The sequence below is a fragment of the Loxodonta africana genome, chromosome 1 (assembly GCF_030014295.1).
Source record: "Loxodonta africana isolate mLoxAfr1 chromosome 1, mLoxAfr1.hap2, whole genome shotgun sequence".
NCBI classification, from domain to species: domain Eukaryota; kingdom Metazoa; phylum Chordata; class Mammalia; order Proboscidea; family Elephantidae; genus Loxodonta; species Loxodonta africana.
In genome coordinates, this window is record NC_087342.1 from 121,597,596 (window position 1) to 121,623,468 (window position 25,873).

The 25,873-nt window shown below is 38.2% G+C and overlaps 1 protein-coding gene across 1 annotated transcript in view; it reads left to right on the forward strand.

The window, feature by feature from the left end:
• PRIM2 (DNA primase subunit 2) overlaps positions 1 to 25,873 on the forward strand; it is a 376,165-nt gene that overhangs the window by 238,864 nt on the left and 111,428 nt on the right. Inside the window, exon 10 of the mRNA XM_003404412.4 lies at positions 245 to 430. Coding sequence (XP_003404460.1) covers positions 245 to 430 — 186 coding nt within the window. The remainder of the gene's footprint in view (positions 1 to 244; positions 431 to 25,873) is intronic.

Genomic DNA, 25,873 nt, shown 5'->3' on the forward strand with positions numbered 1-25,873 from the left:
GTGAGTCGGAACTGACTTAATGGCACCTGACAACAATAGCAATGTTAGAAATACTATCATTTCAACATGAACCAATATAAAAAAAGTTAAGAAAAAAAAGTTAATCTATAATCATGATAATAAAGTAGTACTTCCCTATAGTTTTTGTTTTTACTCTACTTAGACTGAATTTGCAGTCACAGCAAATACTGTGGGGACCTGGTAAATCTTCTGCATAACCCAAAACTGGTTTTTTTTGTTGTAGCTTTCTACCAAATCCTTCCCACCCTGCATGCGCCAGTTGCATAAAGCCCTACGGGAAAATCACCACCTCCGTCACGGAGGCCGGATGCAGTACGGCCTTTTTCTGAAGGGCGTTGGTTTGACGTTGGAACAGGCGTTGCAGTTTTGGAAGCAAGAATTTACCAAAGGAAAGATGGATCCAGACAAGGTAATTATGGAGGATCGGAGCGATGACTGTAATTTTAATTTGGTCAAAAATCAAAAAGTCTACCTTTTGAATTTGCTTCTTGAAGTGTAGTTGAAAATTTGAAGATAAGTATGTCTACAACTTAGTTTAGGTAAAAACAAACTCATATATTAATCAAATAGGTATTAATCCAAAGACTGAGAGATTTACATAAGGATAAGACTGAAGCAGCAACGTAAGGTGTAAAGTAGTGATTAAATGATGAGTCTTCTCTTTGTAGGTACATTGACAGTAGAACTTATAGGGCTGAAATTGCTTTTAGAGTTATATTTTTATAGGATTGTATATGCAAACACATATATACATATATAAACAGTATAATTTTGAAGACTAGGAAATACTTAGAACAGAAAATGAATGCAGTTTAAAGATTTTCTATTGCTTTTTGAGGAATCTTTCAAGAGCATTTTCAGAGACACATTAATCACTATAAATCTGGTTAAAACTGTTTTAAAACCCACCCATAACACTCAGCTTGCTACCCTTACATTTTTTTTTTTTTAAATAGTGCTAAGTTATAATATTTTATTTTTGCAATATGGTTTCCTGTCCTTTCTATGCCAAAGCTCTGTGGTATGAAGTACAATTTTTAATGTTTATTTCTTGGTTCACTTTTTCCTAGGAAAGATAAATTTAGAACAAAGAATACTTGCCAAGTAAATTTTATAATGACAGTTTATTATGGCTGTAGCTGTATACTTTATTAAAAAAAAGTTCAGGTCTTTTTTATAGTGTATTATAAAAAGCTGTGATAGTTTTTATAAGTTTGTTTTGAAAATCGCCTTTATTGACAATTGCCCATAGAATCTTAAATAATTCATTTAGTAGGGTTTTTTTTGAATACAGTTTTTGATATTTTTTAGTTTTCTATTATATTTTATTTTGAAAGTAATATATTCTGATTATAGAAAATATGAAAATGTACAGAAAAAAATTAGCTGCCATCCCCTGTTCAAAAATAATCACTGTCAGCATCTTCTCCTTTCTTTCTAGTGTAAATGGGTAGATATCTCTCTGTTTTTTTCCCACTTTTTAAATTGACATTATATTATGAGCATTTTCCCATGTCGTAGTCTTTGAATATATCATTTTAATCGGTTGCATAATATAACATCCTTTGAAAGTGATATAACTTGTTTAATCTTTCCCCTATTATGAGATATTTGATTGTATCTAATTTGCTCTGTCATAAATATTATTGTAACCAATATCTTGGGCATATAAATCTTTGATTATAATTCTAATTATGTCCTTTGGATATATTCACCAGGAAATAAAATCATCTTGTGAATATAGACTGTTGTAAGTTTTAGGTGCATTCTGTGAAATGACTACTTACAAAAGTTTTTTTTAATTTTATTTTTGATGAATGTATAAACAGCAAAATCTGCTTTCATTCCACAGTTTCTAGACATAATGATGGTATTTACATTCTTCATGATGTATCAACATTCTCATTATTTCTGTTCTAGTTGTTTAGCTTCCATTTACTTATTCTCTTTGCTCCACAACCTTCTCATCTATGCTATAAAACAGCTGTTGACCCTTTGGTCTTACATAATTTTTTTTTTTAGAGAAACATAATACTCAAGGGTGACAGTTTTTATTCTTTGGGCTAACTGCTACTTAGGTTAAACGTGACTTCAGGAGATACTTCAATTCACGGTTTGAAGAGCAACTCAGGGCCATAGTCTTGGGGACCCCCCCAGACTCAATAGGTCCAGTAAGCCTGGATTCTTTAAGAATTTGAAGTTCTCCCCGAACACCCTTTTAACTCAGTTCTGAAGTTCACCTTTTAGCCGTAGATTAGATAGGCCCATAAAACAAACAATAATACACATAGTTCAACTGTATAGGAGACTAAATGGGCACACCAGCCCAGGGGCAAGAACGAGAAGGCAGGAGGGCACAGGAAAGCTGGATAAATGGAAAGAGGAACCCAAAGTCGAGAAGGGGGGAGTATTGACATGTTGCAGGGTGGCAACAGATGTTCAAAACAATATGTGTATTGTTTAGTGAGAAACTAATTTGCTCTGTAAACCTTCATCTAAAGCACAATAAAAAGAAAAGAGTTTCAGTTCTTTTCCACATTTTCCTCCCTTTTTATCAGAATTCATCTGTCGTGTCCCTGATCAAAATGTTAAATTGTAGTAGCCAGGCACCGTCTAGTTCTTCTGGTCTCAAGGCGGAGGAGGCCGTGGTTCATGTAGACAGTTTGTCCTATAACCCAGTTCTTTCTCTGATTCTTGAGTTTCCTTCTTTATCTTTTGTTCCAGACAAATAAAGACCGATAGTTGTATCTTAGATACCCACTTGCAAGCTTTTAAGATCCCAGACACTACTCACCATACCGAGAGGTAGAACATAAACTTTAGAAATATATTATGCCAGTTGACTGGATTGACGCACAAGACCATGGCTCTATTTACAAAAGCTTTTGAATTAGTTTCTCACCAAGCTATATAAGACTCTTGTTCTTCTGTTGACCTAATTATATATTATTACTTAAAGTTTTTTAGATTGATAACATTTTTTTTTTTTTTTTTAATTTTTATTAAGCTTCAAGTGAACATTTACCATTCCAATCAGTCTGTCACATGTAGGTTTACATACATCTTACTCCCTTCTCCCACTTGCTCTCCCCCTATTGAGTCAGCCCTTACAGTCTCTCGTTTCGTGCCAATTTTACCTTCTTCCATCTCTCTCTATCTTCCCATCCCCCCTCCAGTCAAGAGTTGCCAACACACTCTCCCGTGTCCACCTGATTTAATTAGCTCGCTCTTCATCAGTATCTCTCTCCCCCCCACTGACCAGTCCTTTTCATGCCTGATGATTTGTCTTCGGGGTTGGTTCCTGTCCTGTGCCATCAGAAGTTCTGGGGAGCATTGTCTCTGGGATTCCTCTAGTCGCAATCATACCATTAGGTGTGGTCTTTTAATGAGAATTTGGGGTCTGTATCCCATTGGTCTCCTGCTCCCTCAGGAGTTGTCTCTTGTGCTCCCTGACAGGGCAGACATCGATTGTGGCCGGGCACCAACTTGTTCTTCTGGTCTCAGGATATTGTAGGTCTCTGGTTCAAGTGGCCCTTTCTGTCTCTTGGGTTCTTAGTTGTCGTGTGACCTTGGTGTTCTTCCTTTGCCTTTGCTCCCGGTGGGTTGAGACCAATTAATGTATTTTAGATGGCTGCTTGTTGGCATTTAGGACCCCAGGTGCCACAATTCAAAGTGGGATGCAGAGTGTTTTCATAATAGAACTGTTTTGCCCATTGATTTAGAAGTCCTCTCAAACCAAGTTCCCCAGACCCCAGCCCCTGCTTCGCTATCCTTTGAAGCTTTCATTTTATCTCGGAAACCTCTTTACTTTTAATCCTGTCCAATTAGGCTGACCTTCCTTGTTTTGAGTGTTGTCTTTCCCTTCACCCAAAGCAGTTCCCATCTACAGATTGATCAATAAAAAGCCCTCTCCCTCCCTCCCTCCCTCCCTCCCCCCTTTGTAACCACAAAAGTATGTGTTCTTTTCCGTTTTTTCTATTCCTCAAGATCTTATAATAGTGGTCTTATACAATATTTGTCCTTTTGCAACTGACTCATTTCGCTCAGCATAATGCCTTCCAGATTCCTCCATGTTATGAAATGTTTCAGAGATTCGTCACTGTTCTTTATCGATGCGTAGTATTCCATTGTGTGAATATACCACAATTTATTTACCCATTCGTCCATTGATGGACATCTTGGTTGCTTCCAGCTTTTTGCTATTGTAAACAGAGCTGCAATAAACATGGGTGTGCATATATCTGTTTGTGTGAAGGGTCTTGTATTTTTAGGGTATATTCCGAGGAGTGGGATTTCTGGTTTGTATGGTAGTTCTATTTCTAACTGTTTAAGATAACGCCAGATGGATTTCCACAGTGGTTGTACCATTTTACAATCCCACCAGCAGTGTATGAGAGTTCCAGTCTCTCCGCAGCCTCTCCAACATTTATTATTTTGTGATTTTTGAATTAATGCCAGTCTAGTTGGTGTCAGATGGAATCTCATCGTAGTTTTAATTTGCATTTCTCTAATGACTAATGATCGAGAGCATTTTCTCATGTATCTGTTGGCTGCCTGAATATCTTCTTTAGTGAAATGTGTGTTCATATCCTTTGCCCACTTCTTGATTGGGTTGTTTGTCTTTTTGTGGTTGAGTTTTGACAGAATCATGTAGATTTTAGAGATCAGGCGCTGGTCTGAGATGTCATAGCTGAATATTCTTTCCCAGTCTGTAGGTGGTCTTTTTACTCTTTTGGTGAAGTCTTTAGATGAGCATAGGTGTTTGATTTTTAGAAGCTCCCAGTTATCGGGTTTCTCTTCATCATTTTTGGTAATGTTTTGTATTCTGTTTATGCCCTGTATTAGGGCTCCTAGGGTAGATCCTATTTTTTCTTCCAAGATTTTTATCGTTTTAGTCTTTATGTTTAGGTCTTTGATCCACTTGGAGTTAGTTTTTGTGCATGGTGTGAGGTATGGGTCCTGTTTCATTCTTTTGCAAATGGATATCCAGGTATGCCAGCACCATTTGTTAAAAAGACTATTATTTCCCCAATTGACTGACACTGGTCCTTTGTCAAATATCAGCTGCTCATACGTGGATGGATTTATATCTGGATTCTCAATTCTGTTCCATTGGTCTATGTGCCTGTTGTTGTACCAGTACCAGGCTGTTTTGACTACTGTAGCTATATAATAGGTTCTGAAATCAGGTAGGGTGAGGCCTCCCACTTTCTTCTTCTTTTTCAGTAATGTTTTGCTTATCCGGGGATTCTTTCCTTTCCATATGAAGTTAGTGATTTGTTTCTCTATTCCCTTAAAGTATGACATTGGTATTTGGATTGGAAGTGCGTTGTATGTATAAATGGCTTTTGGTAGAACAGACATTTTTACTATGTTGAGTCTTCCTATCCATGAGCAGGGTATGTTTTTCCATTTAAGCGTGTCCTTTTGAATTTCTTGTAGCAGAGTTTTATAGTTTTCTTTGTATAGGTCTTTTACTTCCTTGGTAAGATTTATTCCTAAGTATTTTATCTTCTTGGGGGCTACTGTGAATGGTATTGATTTGGTTATTTCCTCTTCGGTGTTCTTTTTGTTGATGTAGAGGAATCCAAGTGATTTTTGTATGTTTATTTTATATCCTGAGACTCTTCCAAACTCTTCTATTAGTTTCAGTAGTTTTCTGGAGGATTTCTTAGGGTTTTCCATGTATACGATCATGTCATCTGCAAATAGTGATAGCTTTACTTCCTCCTTACCAATCTGAATACCCTTTATTTCTTTGTCTAGCCTAATTGCCCTGGCTAGGACTTCAAGTACGATGTTGAATAAGAGCGGTGATAAAGGGCATCCTTGTCTGGTTCCCGTTCTCAAGGGAAATGCTTTCAGGTTCTCTCCATTTAGAGTGATATTGGCCGTTGGCTTTGCATATATGCCCTTTATTATGTTGAGGAATTTTCCTTCAATTCCTATTTTGGTGAGAGTTTTTATCAGAAATGGGTGTTGGACTTTGTCAAATGCCTTTTCTGCATCAATTGATAAGATCATGTGGTTTTTGTCTTTTGTTTTATTTATGTGATAGATTACATTAATGGTTTTTCTGATATTAAACCAGCCTTGCATACCTGGTATAAATCCCACTTGATCAGGGTGAATTATTTTTTTGATGTGTTGTTGGATTCTATTGGCTAGAATTTTATTAAGGATTTTTGCATCTATGTTCATGAGGGATATAGGTCTAAAATTTTCTTTTTTTGTAATGTCTTTACCTGGTTTTGGTATCAGGGAGATGGTGGCTTCATAGAATGAGTTGGGTAGTATTCCGTCTTTTTCTATACTTTGAAATACCTTCAATAGTAATGGTGTTAAGTCTTCTCTGAAGGTTTGGTAGAACTCTGCAGTGAAGCCATCTGGGCCAGGACTTTTTTTTGTTGGGAGTTTTTTGATTACCATTTCAATCTCTTTTTTTGTTATGGGTCTATTTAGTTGTTCTACTTCTGTATGTGTTAGTTTAGGTAAGTAGTGTTGTTCCAAGAATTTATCCATTTCTTCTAGGTTTTCAAATTTGTTAGAGTACAATTTTATGTAGTAATCTGATATGATTCTTTTGATTTCATTTGGTTCTGTTGTGATGTGGTCCTTCTCGTTTCTTATTCGGGTTATTTGTTTCCTTTCCTGTTTTTCTTTAGTCAGTCTAGCCAATGGTTTATCAATTTTGTTAATTTTTTCAAAGAACCAGCTTTTGGCTTTGTTAATTCTTTCAATTGTTTTTCTGTTCTCTAATTCATTTAGTTCAGCTCTAATTTTTATTATTTGTTTTCTTCGGGTGCCTGATGGATTCTTTTGTTGCTCACTTTCTATTTGCTCAAGTTGTCGGGACAGTTCTCTGATTTTGTCTCTTTCTTCTTTTTGTATGTGTGCATTTATCGATATAAATTGGCCTCTGAGCACTGCTTTTGCTGTGTCCCAGAGGTTTTGATAGGAAGTATTTTCATTCTCGTTGTTTTCTAAGAATTTCCTTATTCCCTCCTTGATGTCTTCTATAACCCAGTCTTTTTTCAGGAGGGTATTGTTCATTTTCCAAGTATTTGATTTCTTTTCCCTAGTTTTTCTGTTATTGATTTCTAGCTTCATTGCCTTGTGGTCTGAGAAGATGCTTTGTAATATTTCGATGTTTTGGATTCTGCAAAGATTTGTTTTATGCCCTAATATGTGGTCTATTCTAGAGAATGTTCCATGTGCGCTAGAAAAAAAAGTATATTTTGCAGCAGTTGGGTGGAGAGTTCTGTATAAGTCAATGAGGTCAAGTTGGTTGATTGTTGTAAGTAGGTCTTCCGTGTCTCTGTTGAGCTTCTTACTGGATGTCCTGTCCTTCTCCGAAAGTGGTGTGTTGAAGTCTCCTACTATATATGTGGAGGTGTCTATCTCACTTTTCAATTCTGTTAAAATTTGATTTATGTATCTTGCAGCCCTGTCATTAGGTGCGTAAACATTTAATATGGTTATGTCTTCCTGATCAATTGTCCCTTTTATCATTATATAGTGTCCTTCTTCATCCTTTGTGGCGGATTTAAGTCTAAAGTCTATTTTGTCAGAAATTAATATTGCTACTCCTCTTCTTTTTTGCTTATTGTTTGCTTGATATACTTTTTTCCATCCTTTGAGTTTTAGTTTGTTTGTGTCTCTAAGTCTAAGGTGTGTCTCTTGTAGGCAGCATATAGATGGATCGTGTTTTTTTATCCAGTCCGTGACTCTCTGTCTCTTTATTGGTGCATTTAGTCCATTTACATTCAGCGTAATTATAGATAAGTAAGTTTTTAGTGCTGTCATTTTGATGCCTTTTTATGTGTGTTGTTGGCCATTTCATTTTTCCACATGCTTTTTTGTGCTGAGACGTTCTTCTTAGTAGCTTGTGAGATCCTCATTTTCATAATGTTTAACTTTGTGTTTATTGAGTCGTTACGTTTTTCTTGGCTTTTTTCTTGAGTTATGGAATTGATATTCCTTTTTGTGGTTACCTTTTTATTTACCCCTATTTTTCTAAGTAAAACCCTAACTTGTATCCTTCTATTTCGCCTTGTATCACTCTCCATCTGGCAGTTCAATGCCTCCTATATTTAGTCCCTCTTTTTGATTATTTTGATCGTTTAGCTATTGATTTCCATGATTTCCTGTTGTGTGTATTATTTTGTTTATTTATTTATTTTTTAGAATTAGTCTTAATTTGTTTGTTTTTGTGCTTTCTCTGTTTGAGTTGCGTTGATATCAGGACGTTCTGTTTTGTGACCTTGTATTGTGCTGGTACCTGATATTATTGGTCATCAGGCCAAACAATCTCCTTTAGCATTTCTTGCAGTCTTGGTTTAGTTTTTGCAAATTCTCTAAACTTGTGTTTATCTGTAAATATCTTAATTTCTCCTTCATATTTCAGAGAGAGTTTTGCTGGATATATGATCCTTGGTTGGCAGTTTTTCTCGTTTAGTGCTCTGTATATGTCGTCCCATTCCCTTCTTGCCTGCATAGTTTCTGCTGAGTAGTCTGAACTTATTCTTATTGATTCTCCCTTGAAGGAAACCTTTCTTTTCTCCCTGGCTGCTTTTAAAATTTTCTGTTTGTCTTTGGTTTTGGCAAGTTTGATGATGATATGTCTTGGTGTTTTTCTTTTTGGATCAATCTTAAATGGGGTTCGATGAGCATCTTGGATAGATATCCTTTCTTCTTTCATGATGTCAGGGAAGTTTTGTGTCAGGAGTTCTTCAACTATTTTCTCTGTGTTTTCTGTCCCCCCTCCCTGTTCTGGGACTCCAATCACTCGCAAGTTATCCTTCTTGATAGAGTCCCACATGATTCTTAGGGTTTCTTCATTTTTTTTAATTCTTTTATCTGATTTTTTTCCAGCTATGTTGGTGTTGTTTCCCTGGTCCTCCAGAAGTCCCAGTCTACATTCTAATTGCTCGAGTCTGCTCCTCTGACTTTCTATTGCGTTGTCAAATTCTGTAATTTTATTGTTAATCTTTTGGATTTCTACATGCTGTCTCTCTATGGATTCTTGCAACTTGTTAATTTTTCCACTATGTTCTTGAATAATCTTTTTGAGTTCTTCAACAGTTTTATCAGTGTGTTCCTTGGCTTTTTCTGCATTTATCCTAATTTCATTCGTGATATCTTTAAGCATTTTGTAAATTAGTTTTTTATATTCTGTATCTGATAATTTCAGGATTGTATCTTCATTTGGGAAAGATTTTGATTCTTTTGTTTGGGGGGTTGGAGAAGCTGTCATGGTCTGTTTCTTTATGTGGTTTGATATGGACTGCTGTCTCCGAGCCATCACTGGGAAACTAGATTTTCCAAGTAGTCAGCTAAAAAAAAATGCAGTCAGATCCCTATCTGAATTCTCTCTCTGGCTCCGGGTATTCGGATGTTAATGGGGTCGCCTGGGGAGGGTGGGGGAGGGATCTGAGAGCTAGGAGTGTAGCACCACAGAATATAGAGCTGAACACCACGTTCACGCTCCGCCCCCGTTTGCCAAAATCCGGGCTGGACGGGTCCCTGGCTAGGACACTGCTTTCCTTGCTCGGAAACCAGTCCCTTCCTCCTGGGGACTTCCTCCGGTGCGCGGCACCGCTCGTGGGCACTGGGTGGGCGTTTCCCGCACGAACGGGTGGGCCCGCCCCCAGGGTCTATTCAGGCGATTATAATTAGATCCCGCGGTCACGCCCCGCCTGTGCGCGCGCCCAAATCCCAGCGGGATGACTTCCGGGTTGAGACGCTGCTTTCCCTGTACGGGAACCAGTCACTTCCTCCCCGGGACTTCTCCTTCCGGAGCGCCACACCTCTCGCGCGAACTGGGTTGGCGTCACCTGCACGGCCAGGTGGGCCCGCCCCCTGGGTCAATTCAGGGCAATAAAAATGGACTCCGTGCTCACGCCCCGCTCGTGCGCGCGCCCAAGCCCCAGCAGGACGGAACCCCGTCTGGGACGCTACTTTCTGCGCTTCGGGACCAATCAGTTACTCCGCACGGCCAGGTGGGCCCGCCCCCTGGGTCAATTCAGGGCGATAAAAATGGACTCCGCGCTCACGCCCCACCCGCGCGCGCCCAAGCCCCAGCAGGGCGGCACTCTGTCTGGGATGCTACTTTCTGCGCTTTGGGACCAATCAGTTCCTCCGCACGGCCAGGTGGGCCTGCCCCCTGGGTCAATTCAGGGCAATGAAAATGGACTCCGTGCTCACGGCCCGCTCGTGCGCGCGCCCAAGCCCCAGCAGGGCGGCACTTTGTCTGGGATGCTACTTTCTGCGCTTTGGGACCAATCAGTTCCTCCCGGGGACTTCTCCTTCCAGTGTGCCGCACCTCTCGCGCAAACTGGGAGGGCGTCACTCGCACGACCAGGTGTTCCCGCCCTCTGGGTCAATTCAGGGTAATAAAAATGGACCCCGCGCTCATGCCCCGCCCGCGCGCGCGCGTGCCCAGATCGCAGCGGAATGGCTCCCCGTCTGGGATGCTGCTTTCCCTGTTTTGAGACCAGACACCTCCGGGGATTTCTCCCTCTGGCGTGCCGTGCCACACGCGCGGACTGGGTGCGCGTCCTCCCGCACGAACGCGTAGGCCCCGCCCTGGGGTCACTCCAGGGAAACACAGCTGACCCCCCCCGCCCCGCGCGCGCCCCGTCGGCTTCTCGCCTAACTCCCGGCGGACAGCAGGGCACCCCAGCTGGGACGCTGTTCTCCCCCCTCTCAGATCAGTCACTGCCTCCCGGGTGTTTCTCCCTCCGGCTGCGCCCCTACGCCGCCCGCGCCAACCTGCTAGGCTTCCTCCCGGGATGGGTTCGGGGGGGAAGGGGTGGGCCCCCTTTCTGTGCCGTCTGCCCCCCTGGGCTCTGCCCCAGATCGAGCTCCGAAGGTCACCTGCCTGGTGCGCTGGCTCCTAGTTCTGAAAACAGTCGCTGTCTGCCCGTATTTGTTCGTCCTCCGTCTCTAAGTCTGTGCTTGTTGTTCAGAGTTCATAGATTGTTATGTATGTGATCGATTCCCTTGTTTTTCCGAGTCTTTGTTGCAAGAGGGATCCGCGGGAGCGTCCACCTAGTCCGCCATCTTGGCCCCCCTCTTGATAACATTTTTTTGAGGTAGAATATTTCTGCGCTTGGGAGAAAGTTAGGGGTTATGAAGTAAAAAGAGCATTTTAGCTTGGTTTTTGCTAAGGGAAAAGAGGACCAAAGAGAGAAGGGAAAACCAGCCATGCCAGCAGATACAGACACTTACCGTGAGCACTAAACCTTCTGGCTTAGACATCTGGTCACTGACCTGCCTTCTTTTGTGTAACTCTGGGTTGACCTGTGTATTAATGTCATCAACATTCAGTTTTTTAAAAACCTGTGTGTTAAAAAGGAAAAAAAATTATATATAGGATTTTTATTTTGTAATGTAAAAGTCATTTTCTTCAAAAATTATTATAAAAGAAAATAAATAGATAATTTCTTACCTTTCTAGATAATATATAGCAGTCTCTTTTCATTAGCTTATTATTGATTTTGGCAAATATATCATGACTAAAAAATCATAAATTATACTTATGACTTACTGTGACAATTTAGCGTTCTGTTGTTACAGTCTGTGTTTATAAATAAATGTCTTTCTCAATTCTATCATCCCTTACATAATTTATCCCTTACCCAGTGCTGTTGAGTCGATTCCGACTCATAGCGACTCTATAGGACAGAGTAGAACTGCCCCATAGAGTTTCCAAGGAGCACCTGGCGGATTCGAACTGCCAAGGCTTTGGTTAGCAACCGTAGCACTTAACCACTACACCACCAGGGTTTCCAATTACCCCTTAGTTAATTAAAATATTATATTTAATTGTATATTATAATTTTATAAATTGTATCCATTTTCTAAGTGATACATACAATTAAAAACACTCTTAAGAGGTGTAGAAAGTTGATTTAAAATACTATTTGTAGAGAATATTATGAAGGATGTATATTAGTCTTTTTTTCTTTTTTGTAGTGCTTAATTTTTTTTTTTTTTGTTAATAAAAAACTTTGGTGTTGAACCTTGGTTTGAATGACCTGGAACAATCAATTCTGTTTCATAGCTCATTTCCTTCCAAACAAACAAACAAAAAAAAGCCAAACCTGTTGCCATTGAGTTGATTGCGACTCATAGTGACCCTCTAGGACAGAGTAGACCTGCCCCACAGGGTTTCCAGGGAGCAGCTGGTGAATTCGGACTGCCGACCTCTTGGTTAGCAGCTGATTGCTTAACCACTGCGCCACCATGGCTCCTGCCAGTGGAGGAGAAATGATGTAGCGATGTAGTTATTTTCAACCAGAATTCTTCTCCATTACTGAGCTTTCCAAATGACTGTAATGTCTGATTTCTTTCTCCTTACGCTAGTGTAACTTATTTGGGTGTAATGCCATGTGCATGTGAGGAAATATTATGGGTACCTGGTCATCACTTTTGAGGCGACAGAAAAAGACAGAGTATCTCTGACATGTTCCATCTGTAACTCTACTCTCATCACTACCTTCCCTAGGTACACTGACTAGAACTAAATATTCCTTTTCCCTAGGTCTCTTCAAATGCAGCTTCATTCCCACTGAATTGACTGCCTAATCAGTATCTGTCTCTTCTTCCTATCTTTCCTTGTTTGTGGTTATTGCAGGCACTTACCTAGTCTTCTTTTTTCTTGTTTAAATACTTTCTTTCTAAGGATATATGTCTTGTTAGAGAAATATTTGTCTTCTGACTTCTAAAATAAACTAAAACTGTTGTTTTTTGTAATTGTCACCCTGAGTATAAATATTAAGGCAGCATGCCTCTAGATACCTTTTATTAATGTCAAGCAATTTTTCTGTTATGGTTTACAAAATTTTTGTTTTCTGTTACAAACATTTCTGAATAGTAATAATATGATTGTGGAAGCAACTCAGGGTTCTGATGCTGTTATTTTTTATTCGAAATTTGATGCATTGAGTCAGCCTCTCTTTACATGTTCAAAGTAGATGCCTGTCTATGAAGTGCTTCTTCAGAGTTACTCATTTTGTTTGGTTGTTTCTCTTCTTTCTGCATCATTTTCAGACTAGCATACACACTCCACCAGATGGAATTGGTAAGATACCGAGGGATCACTGAATGTAGCTCCTGGTTACTTGCTAGCAGATTATGCTCTTATAATTTTTAGCACCTATTTCCTCATATTTATTTTCTATGACCTACTAAATTGGAATATGAACTATATAAAAGCAGGTATTTTGTCTTTCTTCTTGTTCTCTGCTGTAACTCTAACACGTAGAACAGTGCCTGACTAGTAGGCACTCAGTAAATGTTTATTAAATGGACTGAATCCTCATAGAAATAAATACATGGCAAACCAGGAAATTTGATCTATTTTTTTCCTCCAAGTTTCTTCACATAAATCAGAGCAAAAACACAATTGTTAATGTGCTATTATTCCATTTAGAGTGAATTTGAAGCTAATTAAACCAAGAATTTTGGTAGAACCTGAAATTTACTATAGGTGCTTTTGGTTTTATAAATTACAAGGGGCTTCTAACCAAAGGAGTATACATGGGTTGTGTGGCAGTTGGGTGCATGACATTAAAAAACCTAAAAACCTCTAAAGGTTGTTGTAGCAAAGGATAGAGCTCCTAGTTTAGTGTCTTACACATAGTTAGTTGTCCAGTAATTATAGTTTTTGTTTTTTTTCTAAATTAGGAATTGAATACCTTATGTTGGTCTACATTCATCAAACTTTATACATACCATCTTTATACTATTATCAAATTGCAGTGTTTTTATTTGCATGTGTGTCTTACGACTAGTCTTTTAGCTACTAGAATTCAGGGACTATGACTTTCCTATTTTGGGTCTCAGGGGCTTAGCGCAATACCTGGCAGATGGTAGGCCTTTGCCAATACACTGTAACTTCTGCCAAAGTTTTAAAAAGCAGTTTGCAGATTTAAAAAAAAACAACAAATCCTTAATGTGTTTTATTTGTTTCTGTTCAGATAAACCTGTTCTTTCTAACAAATTATAAAATATTAATAGTCATTTTATTAGCTAGCCAAATTTGTCTGCCTTGTGTTTTTCAAAATCAAATTTGTGTTGGAAGAATATACAACTATATAACCAGTTACCATCATCATTATTTAATGCCCAAAAATGTAGTACAACTCAGTTACAAATATTTCAATAACACGGTAGTCAAATTATGATTCCTACTAAAGATACAAACATATATATGTATATACATATATACACACATATTCCATCTATTTTTTATCATCTACTTTGTATAAGTTATTCAATAGATTTTTAATTAGCATTCACTGTGAACAAGTGCTGTTCTGTAGATACTGCAATAAAAGACACAGCCCTTATTTATGAAGACTTTATAATCTCCTGGGAAAACCAGATAAATAACAAATACAATTATGATTCAGAATCATAATTGCTGTGGTAGAGATAGGATTCTGTAGAACAGATGAGGGAGGTGAGGGAAAGGAGAATAATTACTGAGTGCTTCACTGAGTGGGGATGTTATATTTGTCAGATGAAGTTAAGGAGTTAGGGAAAGTCTGGAATTCCATGTTGAGGGGGCAGCCTTTTCAAAGGCTTTAGGTGAGAGAGTATAACTGATTGTATAGGTGGTGGAAACCTGACTATACATGTGTGATTGTGGCAAGAGATAAGTCTGGAGACATAGGTTTTTACCTAATTACCGAAGATAGATGGACTGGTAGGTCAGTAGGGTCTTGCTGGGCAGGTAACTGTGGTCAGACCAGCTGTTTAGAGTCAATTAGTAACTGTCCAGACATGGACCAGTAACTTTAAATTTCCCTCAATATTGGAGGGTGCTGAGAGACCAAACAAAGAGGCGAGTAACTCCAGTGTGACGATGAAGAGTTTATTAGGGAGATTTACATACCAAGGCAGTGGTCCTTGGCAGCTGGAGGACCAAAGCAGATCTCCTTGCCGAGCAGTAAGGGGCAGAGGTTTTATAGTGGTCAAGGACAAATGTGGCTCCACGCCATAAGACTACCTCAGCAAGGTCACGTGACAGGTCCTTGGAAAACAGCAGTGAACTAACAGAAACAGCAATGAACTAATGGAAAGCATGAGGGCAGCCATGTTCTGCCTCGAAAAGCCTGTTTTCCCTGTCAGTAGCCATAATTGTAGTTAAATATACTTAGTCTCATAGCTTTGAATATTCACTAAAATGACTAAGCTGGAATTTTATGAGGGTTTATAAACAAAAAAGAAAATAGTGTGAATAAAGCTTCTACTTATACATGGTTCAAAGTAACTTGGCTTCTCTAAATATGGATTTCTGATTATATAGGCCAACATTGAAAAAGGAAAAAGTCTTTTGCCTTGAGATTTTAATCTACCTCATAAGGAGTGAGTTGAGAGACACGGATAATCTGGGAAACAATTACAAAACATGATGGTGAAAAAGTATCTTTAAGGTAATGTGTAGTAATGAAGTTATTAGGGTGGATCATGTTAGGAAAGGTTTCTTGAAGGAGGTCAGTCTTGAATTAGGATTTCAAAGAACACAGAGTGAACAAGGAAATGAGGGAAAGTAGGCAAAACATTGTTCACTCTTGTTATTTGTTGTTATTTTTCCATTATTTATTATTCACTGAGGTTTTTTGTTAGCTGTTTTGAGGGTTGTCATGATTGTTGTTTATTGTCATTTTTAAATCTCTGCTTCCAGATTTCTCCTTGAATTTTACTTTCCCAATATACTTGAATACTGTTTTTTTTTTTTTTTTTGAAATGTGTTGTAGTTAGAGAATAAGGAATTCTAGTATTAAAACATAAGCCATTTCCAAGGAACATTCTGTTGTTACAGATGATCTTATAGCAAGGTAATTGCTTTAGAACATACCTTAATCCCAAAATACTAGTTTCCTAATGTACAGTTTTAGTCTTAGATTTAATTGTAGTCAGTGTGAATATTTATGATATATTAAAAATGTTAAATAAAGCCCTTTTGGTTACTCTTGTTGGTAGGGAGTTAAGGGACATTTGAAAATTGCACTTAGATTGTCAGGTAGTATTCTTTGGATTTGTGAATGATTCTGTGAGAGATGTTTGGGGTTTTGAATGTTTTATTCCTTAAATCATTTTTTGGATTCACCTATGGTTTATGCAAATAAAAAGTATTTAATTAATCATAGTAAAGTTTTATGCAGGTTTTTTGTTAGCTCTAAATATAATTTACATTCCAGTCTACCTGAGGAAAAAACCTCACCCTAGGTGTAAGAGATAAAATTAATCAAACTTCCATTTAAAGCATGAAAACACATACCACTAAAGTATTCTTTCTCTAGGAACTTGGATATTAAATCACTTCAGCCACTAGCTTTGTTAGGAATTAAATTGAACTGGATAATTCTTCTAATAAATTCAAAACAATGTGTTTTCTCAATCAGATTACTTATCGTGTTGTTGTTCTGAATTGCCTTGACCTGGCTCTGTTGGATATTAAACACAACATAGATCATGCACATTTTATATAGCTTAAATTCGTGTCCCTGATGATAACACACTTAAGGTGTACTACATGTTATTATAATTGGGTCAAGGAACATTTAGCACTGTTTAAGAAGCTTATATTCTGTCCCAGAATCCAGCTTGCATCATCACTTAGAACAGACTTATGTCCATAAAATTTGCCTGCCAAAAGTTTAACTATTTGGCTGTTGAGGTATGTGTGAATTATATTTATCACTAGGCTTAATTTTTTTGTTGTTGTTGTTTTAAAAGACCAGTGGTTCTCTTGGTACCTGAACCAGCATCAACATCATCTGGGAACTTGTTAGGAATGCAAATTCTCTGAATCAGACTTTGGGGTGGAGCCACAATCTGTCTTTTAACAAGCCTTCAAGGTGATTCTGATACACACTAAAGATTAAGAAACACTGTTTTAGGTATTTTCCTTATAGAAATCTAAATTGGTTTATTATGGACAGTAAGGTTTGTTGAACGAATGAATTGGATAAGGAGTTCACTGAGAATCCTCATTTATCTGAGACTTAAAGGATATATGAGAAATTATAAATTGGTAAAGGAGTGTTTGAAGGAAGATGAAAGCTGTGGATACTCATTCCCGCTGCCCTTATTCTTTTCAATAAAGTAGGCAGGGAGATCACTTACCCAAAGGATTTGATAAGATTAAGGTTTAAGAAAAGTTGTAGAGAGCACAGAGTAGCACCTCCCAGGAATATGCTAAGTAGTTAAGCAGTGATAGAAAAAAAGATGGTTAAACTACAGAGTGATTACAGTTTGACCATTTCTTGAGTGCCTAGCATATGCCAGGCTTTATAATTAATACTTTACATATACCATCTTATGGAATCCTTAAAACAATCCTAGGAGATAGGTGTTATTTATGTCTAGTTTACTAATGAGATTTGTAATTGGCTGTATTGCTCTCTCTAGCAATATCTGTGGCCTTAGAGCAGAAGCAGAGAGGGCATAAGGTAAAATTATTCAGGCTTAGGAAATGGCAAAGCGTGCATACTTTTATTAAATCCTTCCCGTGTTCCTTGTTTCATTTAATCTCACAACAACCGTGTGAGGTAAATACTGTCCTCAGTTTAATGAGCTTTCCCCAGGCTGCAGGGATGGTACATGATCAAGCCCGGGTAGAACCCTGATCCATTTTATTCCAAGCCCTGTGCTTTTCTCGGTTTTCTCAGGAGGAAGCTGAGGCATGCTTTCTAGGTTGGCATTGCTGTGACCAACCATGTAAACTTAAACAGGACACAATTTAGAATCGAGGTTTTCACTTCTTGTATTTAATCCCCAGAGCTTCAATAAAGTCTTCATTAAAATAGAGATAACAGTAATGACAGCAAAACTGTTGCAAAGAAATAAATATTTATGTGAAATACTATGTAATCTATAAAGTACTAAACTAATACTACAACCCCCCCCAAAAAAGGTTATACTAGGTTATAATAATTTTAAAGCTTTCAATAAATGGTTTATTCTGTAATTATATACATACTTTCTCAATTTATAAAGCTGACTATTAACTTGTAGACACATACATTAATTAGTTTACTAATTGATTATGCTAATTATAATTGGTTATGTTTTTTATTCTTCTTAAAGAAAACATTATTTTACTTAAATATTCATTTTAGTGATGCCCTAGGAAAGTAATTTGTAATGATAGTTTTCTTGCTGAAGTAGTCTAATCTTTGTCACTGTTGTTCTTGGGCAGCAATTTTAAGGTATCCTTAGCAGTTACTAAGCTATATAGAATATCTATCTTTAGAGCTTTATGATAATAAGGTTTCTGTTATACTCACCTACGTATTTTAATGTATAAAAAAGATGTGTGCATGATAAGGATTTAACTCATCTCCATGCTTTCCTTGGCAATTGGAATACAAATTCTTGATAGCGCAGTATAAAAATTAATTTTTAAACATTGACTTCGGCAGGTTGGCCTTGCTTTCATGAATGGTCAAGAGGTTAGCTGCCAAATTTTCAATTAAATTACCTGTATTGGGTTAAACGTATCATGAGAATAATATATTATTATCTCTCACTCCCAACACTATTCTGGTAAAAATTAGCTTTAGTAAATCTAATTGCTTTTAGTGTTCTACTCCAAATGCTTTCAGTTCTTAAATTATGGAAAAGAGAATAAAAAGTAGAAGACTTCAACTTTAATCATTCGCTTATAAATGTTATTTTGCTATTGATACCTTATGGATTATACTGATATATTAAAATGACATTTTAACTGACATTTTAAAAGGTAGGTCAAATATTTGTTGTTAATGTAAGTATGTCTTCATTGGCCATGTCCTTGTATAAACTGACTCAGAATAAATTGATTATGTACAGGTTCAAAATGAATTAGCCTTCTAATGTTGGAGGATTTTTCTTAAAAAGATTTTTTAACGTTAGGAATTTGGGGAGATGGGAAGCAAGGGGAGGTATATTCTTGGCTTACTTTAACAACCGCTTATATGCTTATCAGAGGTCCCTGAGTGGTACAAATGGTTTATACTCACCTGCTGACCTAAAGGCTGGCAGTTAGAACCTACCTAGTAAAAAAAGAATTAGCAGCTCAGAAAAAAGGCTTAGCGATCTACATAAAGATTACAGCCTAGAAAACCGTATGGAGCAGTTCTACTCTGTAACATGTGGGTCGCCATGAGTCGGAATTGACTCAGTGGCAATGGGTTTGGTTTATGTGCTTATCACCCATCACTTTCCTATAAATCTTCCTTGAATTTGTTTTTGTTTTTTAAAAATTATTCTGCACCATCTTTCCAGCTAGTTTACTTCTGTGTTAAGTAGGATTCATATTTAAAAATAGCTATTTTTAAATATGAAAAGCAAGAGGTCATTGAAAAGACAGGAAAGAAAGAAAAGACCAAGGTGGATGTCAGAGGAGACTCTGAAACTTGCTCTCAAACGTCGAGCAGCTAAAGCAAAAGGAAGAATTGATGAAGTAAAAGAACAGAAGATTTCAAAGGGTGGCTCGAGAAGACGAAGTAAAATATTATAATGACATGTGCAAAGAGCTGGAGATGGAAAACCAAAAGGAAAGAACACACTCAGCATTTCTTAAACTGAAAGAACTGAAGAAAAGATTAAAGCCTTGAGTTGCAATAGTGAAGGATTCTATGGGGAAAATATTAAACAACGCAGGAAGCATCAAAAGAAGATGGAAGGAATACACAGAGTCATTATGCCAAAAAGAGTTAGTCGATATTCAACCATTTCAAGAGGTGGCATATGATCAGGAACCAACGGTACTGGAAGAAGAAGTCCAAGCTGCTCTGAAGGCACTGGCGAGAAACAAGGCTCTAGGAATTGATGGAATATCAATTGAGATGTTTCAACAAATGGATGCAGTGCTGGAGGTGCTCATTCATCTGTGCCAAGAAATATGGAAGACAGCTTCCTGGCCAAATGACTGGAAGACATCCATATTTACACCTACACACAAGAAAGGTGATCCAACCGAATGTGGAAATTATAGAACAATATCATTAATATCACACACAAGCAAAATTTTGCTGAAGATCATTCAAGAATGGCTGCAGTGGTATATTGACAGGGAACTACCAAAAATTCAGGCCGGTTTCAGAAGAGGACGTGGAACCAGGGATATCATTGCTGATGTCAGATGGATCCTGGCTGAGAGCAGAGAATATCAGAAGGATGTTTCCCTGTATTTTATTGACTATGCAAGGGCATTCAACTGTGTGGATCATAACAAATTATGGGTAACATTGCAAAGAATGGGAATTCCAGAACACTTAATTATGCTCATGAGGAACCTTTACATAGATCAAGAGGCAGTTGTTCAGACAGAACAAGGGGATACCGATTAGTTTAAAGTCAGGAAAGGTGTGCATCAGGATTGTTTTCTTTCACCATACCTATTCAATCTGTATGCTGAAGAAATAATCCGAGAAGCAGGACTATATGAAGAAGAACGGGGCATCAGGATTGGAGGAAGACTCATTAACAACCTGCGTTATGCAGATGACACAATCTCGCTTGCTGAAAGCGAAGAGGACTTGAAGCACTTACTGATGAGGATCAAAGACCACAGCCTTCAGTATGGATTGTACCTTAACAAAAAGAAAACAAAAATCCTCACAACTGGACCAATGAAGAACATCATGATAAATGGAGAAAAGATTGAAGTTGTCAATGATCTCATTTTACTTGGGTCCACAATCAATAGCCATGGAAGCCGCAGTCAAGAAATCAGAAGACACATTGCATTGGGTAAATCTGCTGCAAAGGACCTCTTTAAAGTGCTGAAGAGCAAAGATGTCACCTTGAAGATTAAGGTGCACCTGACCCAAGCCATGGTATTTTCAATTGCGTCATATGCATGTGAAAGCTGGACAGTGAATAAGGAAGACTGAAGAGGAATTGACGCCTTTGAATTGTGGTGTTGGTAAAGAATATAGGATATTCTTTGGACTGCCAAAAGAACGGCCAAATCTGTCTTAGAGGAAGTATAACCAGAATGCTCCATAGAAACAAGGATGGTGAAACTACATCTTACATCTTTGGACATGTTGTCAGGAGGAATCAGTCCTTGGCAGAGTTCAGGGTTAGCAGAAAAGAGGAAGACCCTCAACGAGTGGATTGACACAGTGGCTGCAACAATGGGCTCAAGCAGAACAACAATTGTGTGGATGGCTCAGGACCAGGCAGTGTTTCGTTTGGTTGTGAATGGGGTTGCTATGAGTCAGAACCAACTCGACGGCACCTAACAACAGCAAGCTATTTTAAGCATCTGCACATGGATTGTATTTCATAGAAGGACATTATAAGTTGCTATGGTTGTAGAGACTCAGAATGGTTGTAATGATGAGATGGTTGTATGTGGCTTAGTCAGAAAAGCAGGAATCCTTAAGGAATAGAAGGATGTTTACTCAAGGGGGAGTATAAATGATTACTGTTTTAAACTGGCAAGAATGTCAGCTTTTAAGTGAAAATAGGCCCAAGAAGAGTGAAGCACAGATAACCAAGTTGAAAAATTTGAGTGGTGAAGATAATATTGATTAGGTAACCTAAGAAGGGGATTGCTTTTTGACTTAGGATCCCTAGAATAAGCTTGTAATTTTATTTTGTTCTATCTCAGGCGTGTCCAAGCTAACCTGTCTTTTCCTAGAGGGGAGTGTAAAGGATGTATTTCATTCATCCATCCAACAAAAGTTATTTGGTATATTCCAGCCACTAGGCTATTACAGCTACTAGATACTAGAAATGTACAGCAGTGAACAAGATAAACAAAACATTGGCCCCCTGGAGCATACATTCTGGTGGGGGTAGAGATAGTAAATGAAGTAAATAAATTATATGATGTATTAGTTAACGATAAATGCTATGGAGAAAATTTTGCAGGGTGAGGATAGAGAATGCTCGGTGTGGGCAAGTTGCAGTTTTGAATAAGATAGAGAAGGCATAACCAAAAAGAAGACACTTTAACTACAACTTGTGTTTTGCATAAGAGCTCTACGTTTGGCATTGCGATTATTCATCGTATCTTAGTAGGATAGGATGGGCAGATATTATTGCCCACTGTTTTACGATGAAGGAAACTTGAGGACAGGAAAACTGTCCAAATGTACCCAGAAACAGCAGACCCTAGATCTCAGAACCCTTAGATATTGTGATTTGGATTTTGGGATAGAGTTTGGCTGGAATGCAGCCAGATCCAGCCAAAAAGTGAGGGATTTAAGGAAGGCCAGCACACAGCACTGGAGTACCCTCAGAGGGTGAAGCTGACTTCTAGTCTTATTAAAAGGCTAGTGCAAACTATCAGGAGTCAGGTGAAAAGACATGGCTTGTTGGGCCCTTGGGTATGCAAGGCCTACACTAAACTCACTGTAGGTGGTTTTAGGCCCTTCATTTTGGAGTGGATCTGGTTTTAAATGGCTGTCCAGTTTTTTGTTTGTTTTTGAATTTTCACTGTGGTTTATGTGAAAGTTTACAAATCAAGTCAGTCTTCCACACAAAAACTTATATACACCTTGCTATATACTCCTAGTTGCTCTCCCCTCAATGAGACAGCACATTCTTTTCCTCCACTCTATTTTTGTGTCCATTCGGCCAGCTTCTGACCTCCTCTGCCCTCTCATCTCCCCTCCAGACAGGAGCTGCCCACATAGTCTCATGTGTCTGCTTGATCCAAGAAGCTCACTCTTCACCAGTATCATTTTCTATCCCATAGTCCAGTCCAATCCCTGTTTGAAGAGTTGGCTTTGGAAATAGTTCCTGTCTTGGGCTAACAGAAGGTCTGGGGACCATGACCTCTGGGTTCCTTCTAGTCTCAGTCAGACCATTAAGTCTGGTCTTTTATGAGAATTTGAGATCTGCATCTCACTGCTCTCCTGCTCCCTCAGGGTTTTACTGTTGCATTCCCTGTCAGGGCAGTCATAGGTTGTAGCTGGGCACCATCTAGTTCTTCTGGTCTCAGGCTGATGTAGTCTCTGATCTGTCTCTTGGGCTCATAATTACCATATGTCTTTGGTGTTCTTTATTCTGCTTTGCTCCAGGTGGATTGAGACTAGTTGATGCATCTTAGATGGCCTCTTGCTAGCGTTTAAGACCCCAGGGATGTCCAGTTTTTATGTGATGACTCTAGTAGTTACTGGGGCTGACTTGTTTTCTCTTCAGTATTTGATTCCTATAGCTGATGAATGAAGCAAGACTATGTTAATCACACCCAGGCCTTAGGACCCCATCATTTAGTTAAGTTACTAAAGTTAACCAATTGCCCTTGAGTCAGTTCTGACTCATGTGACTCTGTGTGTTTCAGAGTAAAGCTGTGCTCCATAGGGTTGTCAGTGGCTGATATTTTGGAAATAGAGCACCAGATCGTTCTTCCGAGGTACCTCTGGGTGAACTTGAACCTCCAATCTTTTGGTTAACAGCCGACATGGTAACAGTTTGTACCACTCAGGGCCCCGTTTCTTAAAGTAAGAGAGAGGAAAAGGTCAGGAGTCTCGTACTAAAAATCTCAAAAGAATTTCTGGCTTTCTTTTTATCACCCACTGGAAAGGCGCTTGAAAGGGAAGTGATTATATCTACAATATGGTATATACGTAGGTCTTGATAAGCTAATCCTTTTGGAGTATATCCTTTAATTTTTCTCTGCATCTTTGGATCTCAAGGCCTTTTATTTCAGTCCTTTGTTTCTCCTTTGCATTGGTTAAGACAGACTGTTTCTTATATTTCCTATGTGCCATCCTCACTGTCTCAATTTTCACATAGGCCTCAAAAAAGTAAGTATCTCTATACACTGAAGTTCTGACCTTGCCTCTGGCAGGTAAGTTTCCTACCAGTATGCAAAGAATCCAACTCTCTTTCTACCCAACTGTCTTTTCTGCCCCTACCATGGCCAGTCTTTAGTCAGAAAGACATTGTATGAATAAACCCATATCAAAAACCAAACCCATTACCATGGAGTCGATTCTGATTCATAATGACCTTATTGGACAGAATAGAACTGTCCATAGGATTTCCAAAGCTGTAATCTTTAGCCATATCTTTGTCCTGTGGAGTATCTGGTGGGTTCACTCCACTGACCTTTTGCTTAGCAGCCAAGCTCTTAACCACTGTGCCACCAGGGATCCTTTTATTTCCTATAGTATTTCAAAATAAACATTGTCATGAAAATTCAATTCAGATATTCTCCATTATATATTAAAAACTCTGCACATAAATTGTATTTTATCCCGTTAGATTTATGTAGACTGTAGTGGAAAACAAAGCAGTTGTTAGAGTGAGTAGGTATTTATGAAACAATGCATCATTGTCATTAGCTTAGGTGGTAGTTAAATAAAATTATTTAGTCAGTGTATACATAAGAAGAAAAGTCAGGGTGGCAAAAACCAGTATTTCATTGGAAATGTGTAAATTAAAAGACGTTTTCATTTGTTTAAAGATGGTTACATACTTTGTAATTTAGAGATAACAACAATATCATCCAAACCATTAGAAAATTAGTTGTGCCAACTATTGCATATTACTGTGATATATTTAGATTATATTATAGATGTGATGTTTCGGAAAAAGTGCATGTTGAATAATTCTCATGAATGTAAGTTTTATTATAATTATGCTTTTATTTTTACCTTCAGTTTTAAGACATTAAAAATCTCCCCTTGAAATATACATTTAGAAAAGTATAAATCCAGAACATAGTCATTTTCATCTATATACCTAGGGTATAATATTCACTAACAAGAATGATCTCACTCAGTGTAATTCAAGAAAAGATTCTGAAGTCTTTTCCCTGCTTCTCCAGGGAGTGTCCCATTCTTTCTGTCTTTAAATAAGCACTTGGTTCTTTTTTTGCTAATGTTGTACATGCTCTTGCTTCCTGCTATATCTGATCACACATGAAAGCTTTGAGCCTCCATCACGTGTTTTGAGGTCTGGACATTCTCATTCTTTAGTGATAATTGTGAGTGCAGAAACAATCCATCATAGTATTTGAAATTTCAAGAGTGTCCCACCATTTGGGGCCACTTTCTGTTCCCCATTCTTGCTTCCTCATCTGTTATATAGCTTTGCTTTGTCCCCATGTAAGATCAAAGAGTTATGTTTCTGCAGTTCCCAAATACTTACTGAAAAGAACTAGAGTCGTGATGATTTCCAAAAAGTACCTTTTGCAATACATTCTCTCTCTCACTGTTCTCCAATTTATTGACCTTCTAGGAATAGTAAAAAAAAAAATCTGTCTTTAGTAATGGGCCCTTTCTGACAATTCAGCACTTAAATATTGTTTTAACACTGTTTTATGGTGATTATTATCTGCTACAGTTTTATGTATTTTAATTATTAACTTATTGATTATGCCTTGAGGCCTTTTATGCAATGAATGCAATTTGAATAATGCTGTGTTAAAGCCACTTAATCTCTGTTTACAAGCCCATTAAGTTCCATTCCAGACAGTAATGATAACTCCTTTCTGTGGGCTCCATGGTACATACTGTTACATTTTGTTAAACTTAGATATTCACATTTGAAGTCATTCATAGAGCCTTATGTTTTTTTTTTTTTTGAGAGAATTTCTATCTCCCTGTACCTATTACTGTCAAGTGGATTTCGACTCATAGCGACCGTATGTTATTGTTAGGTGCATTGGAGTTGGTTCTGACTTAAAGGGACCCTATGTACAACAGAATGAAACATCGCCTAGTCTTGTGCCACCCTCACAATCATTGTTTTGTTTGAGCCCATTGTTGCAGCCACTGAGTCAGTTGATCTTGTTGAGGGTCTTCCTCTTTTTTGCTGACCCTCTCCTTTACCAAACATGATGTCCATCTCCAAAGACTGGTCCTTCCTGATAACATGTCCGTAG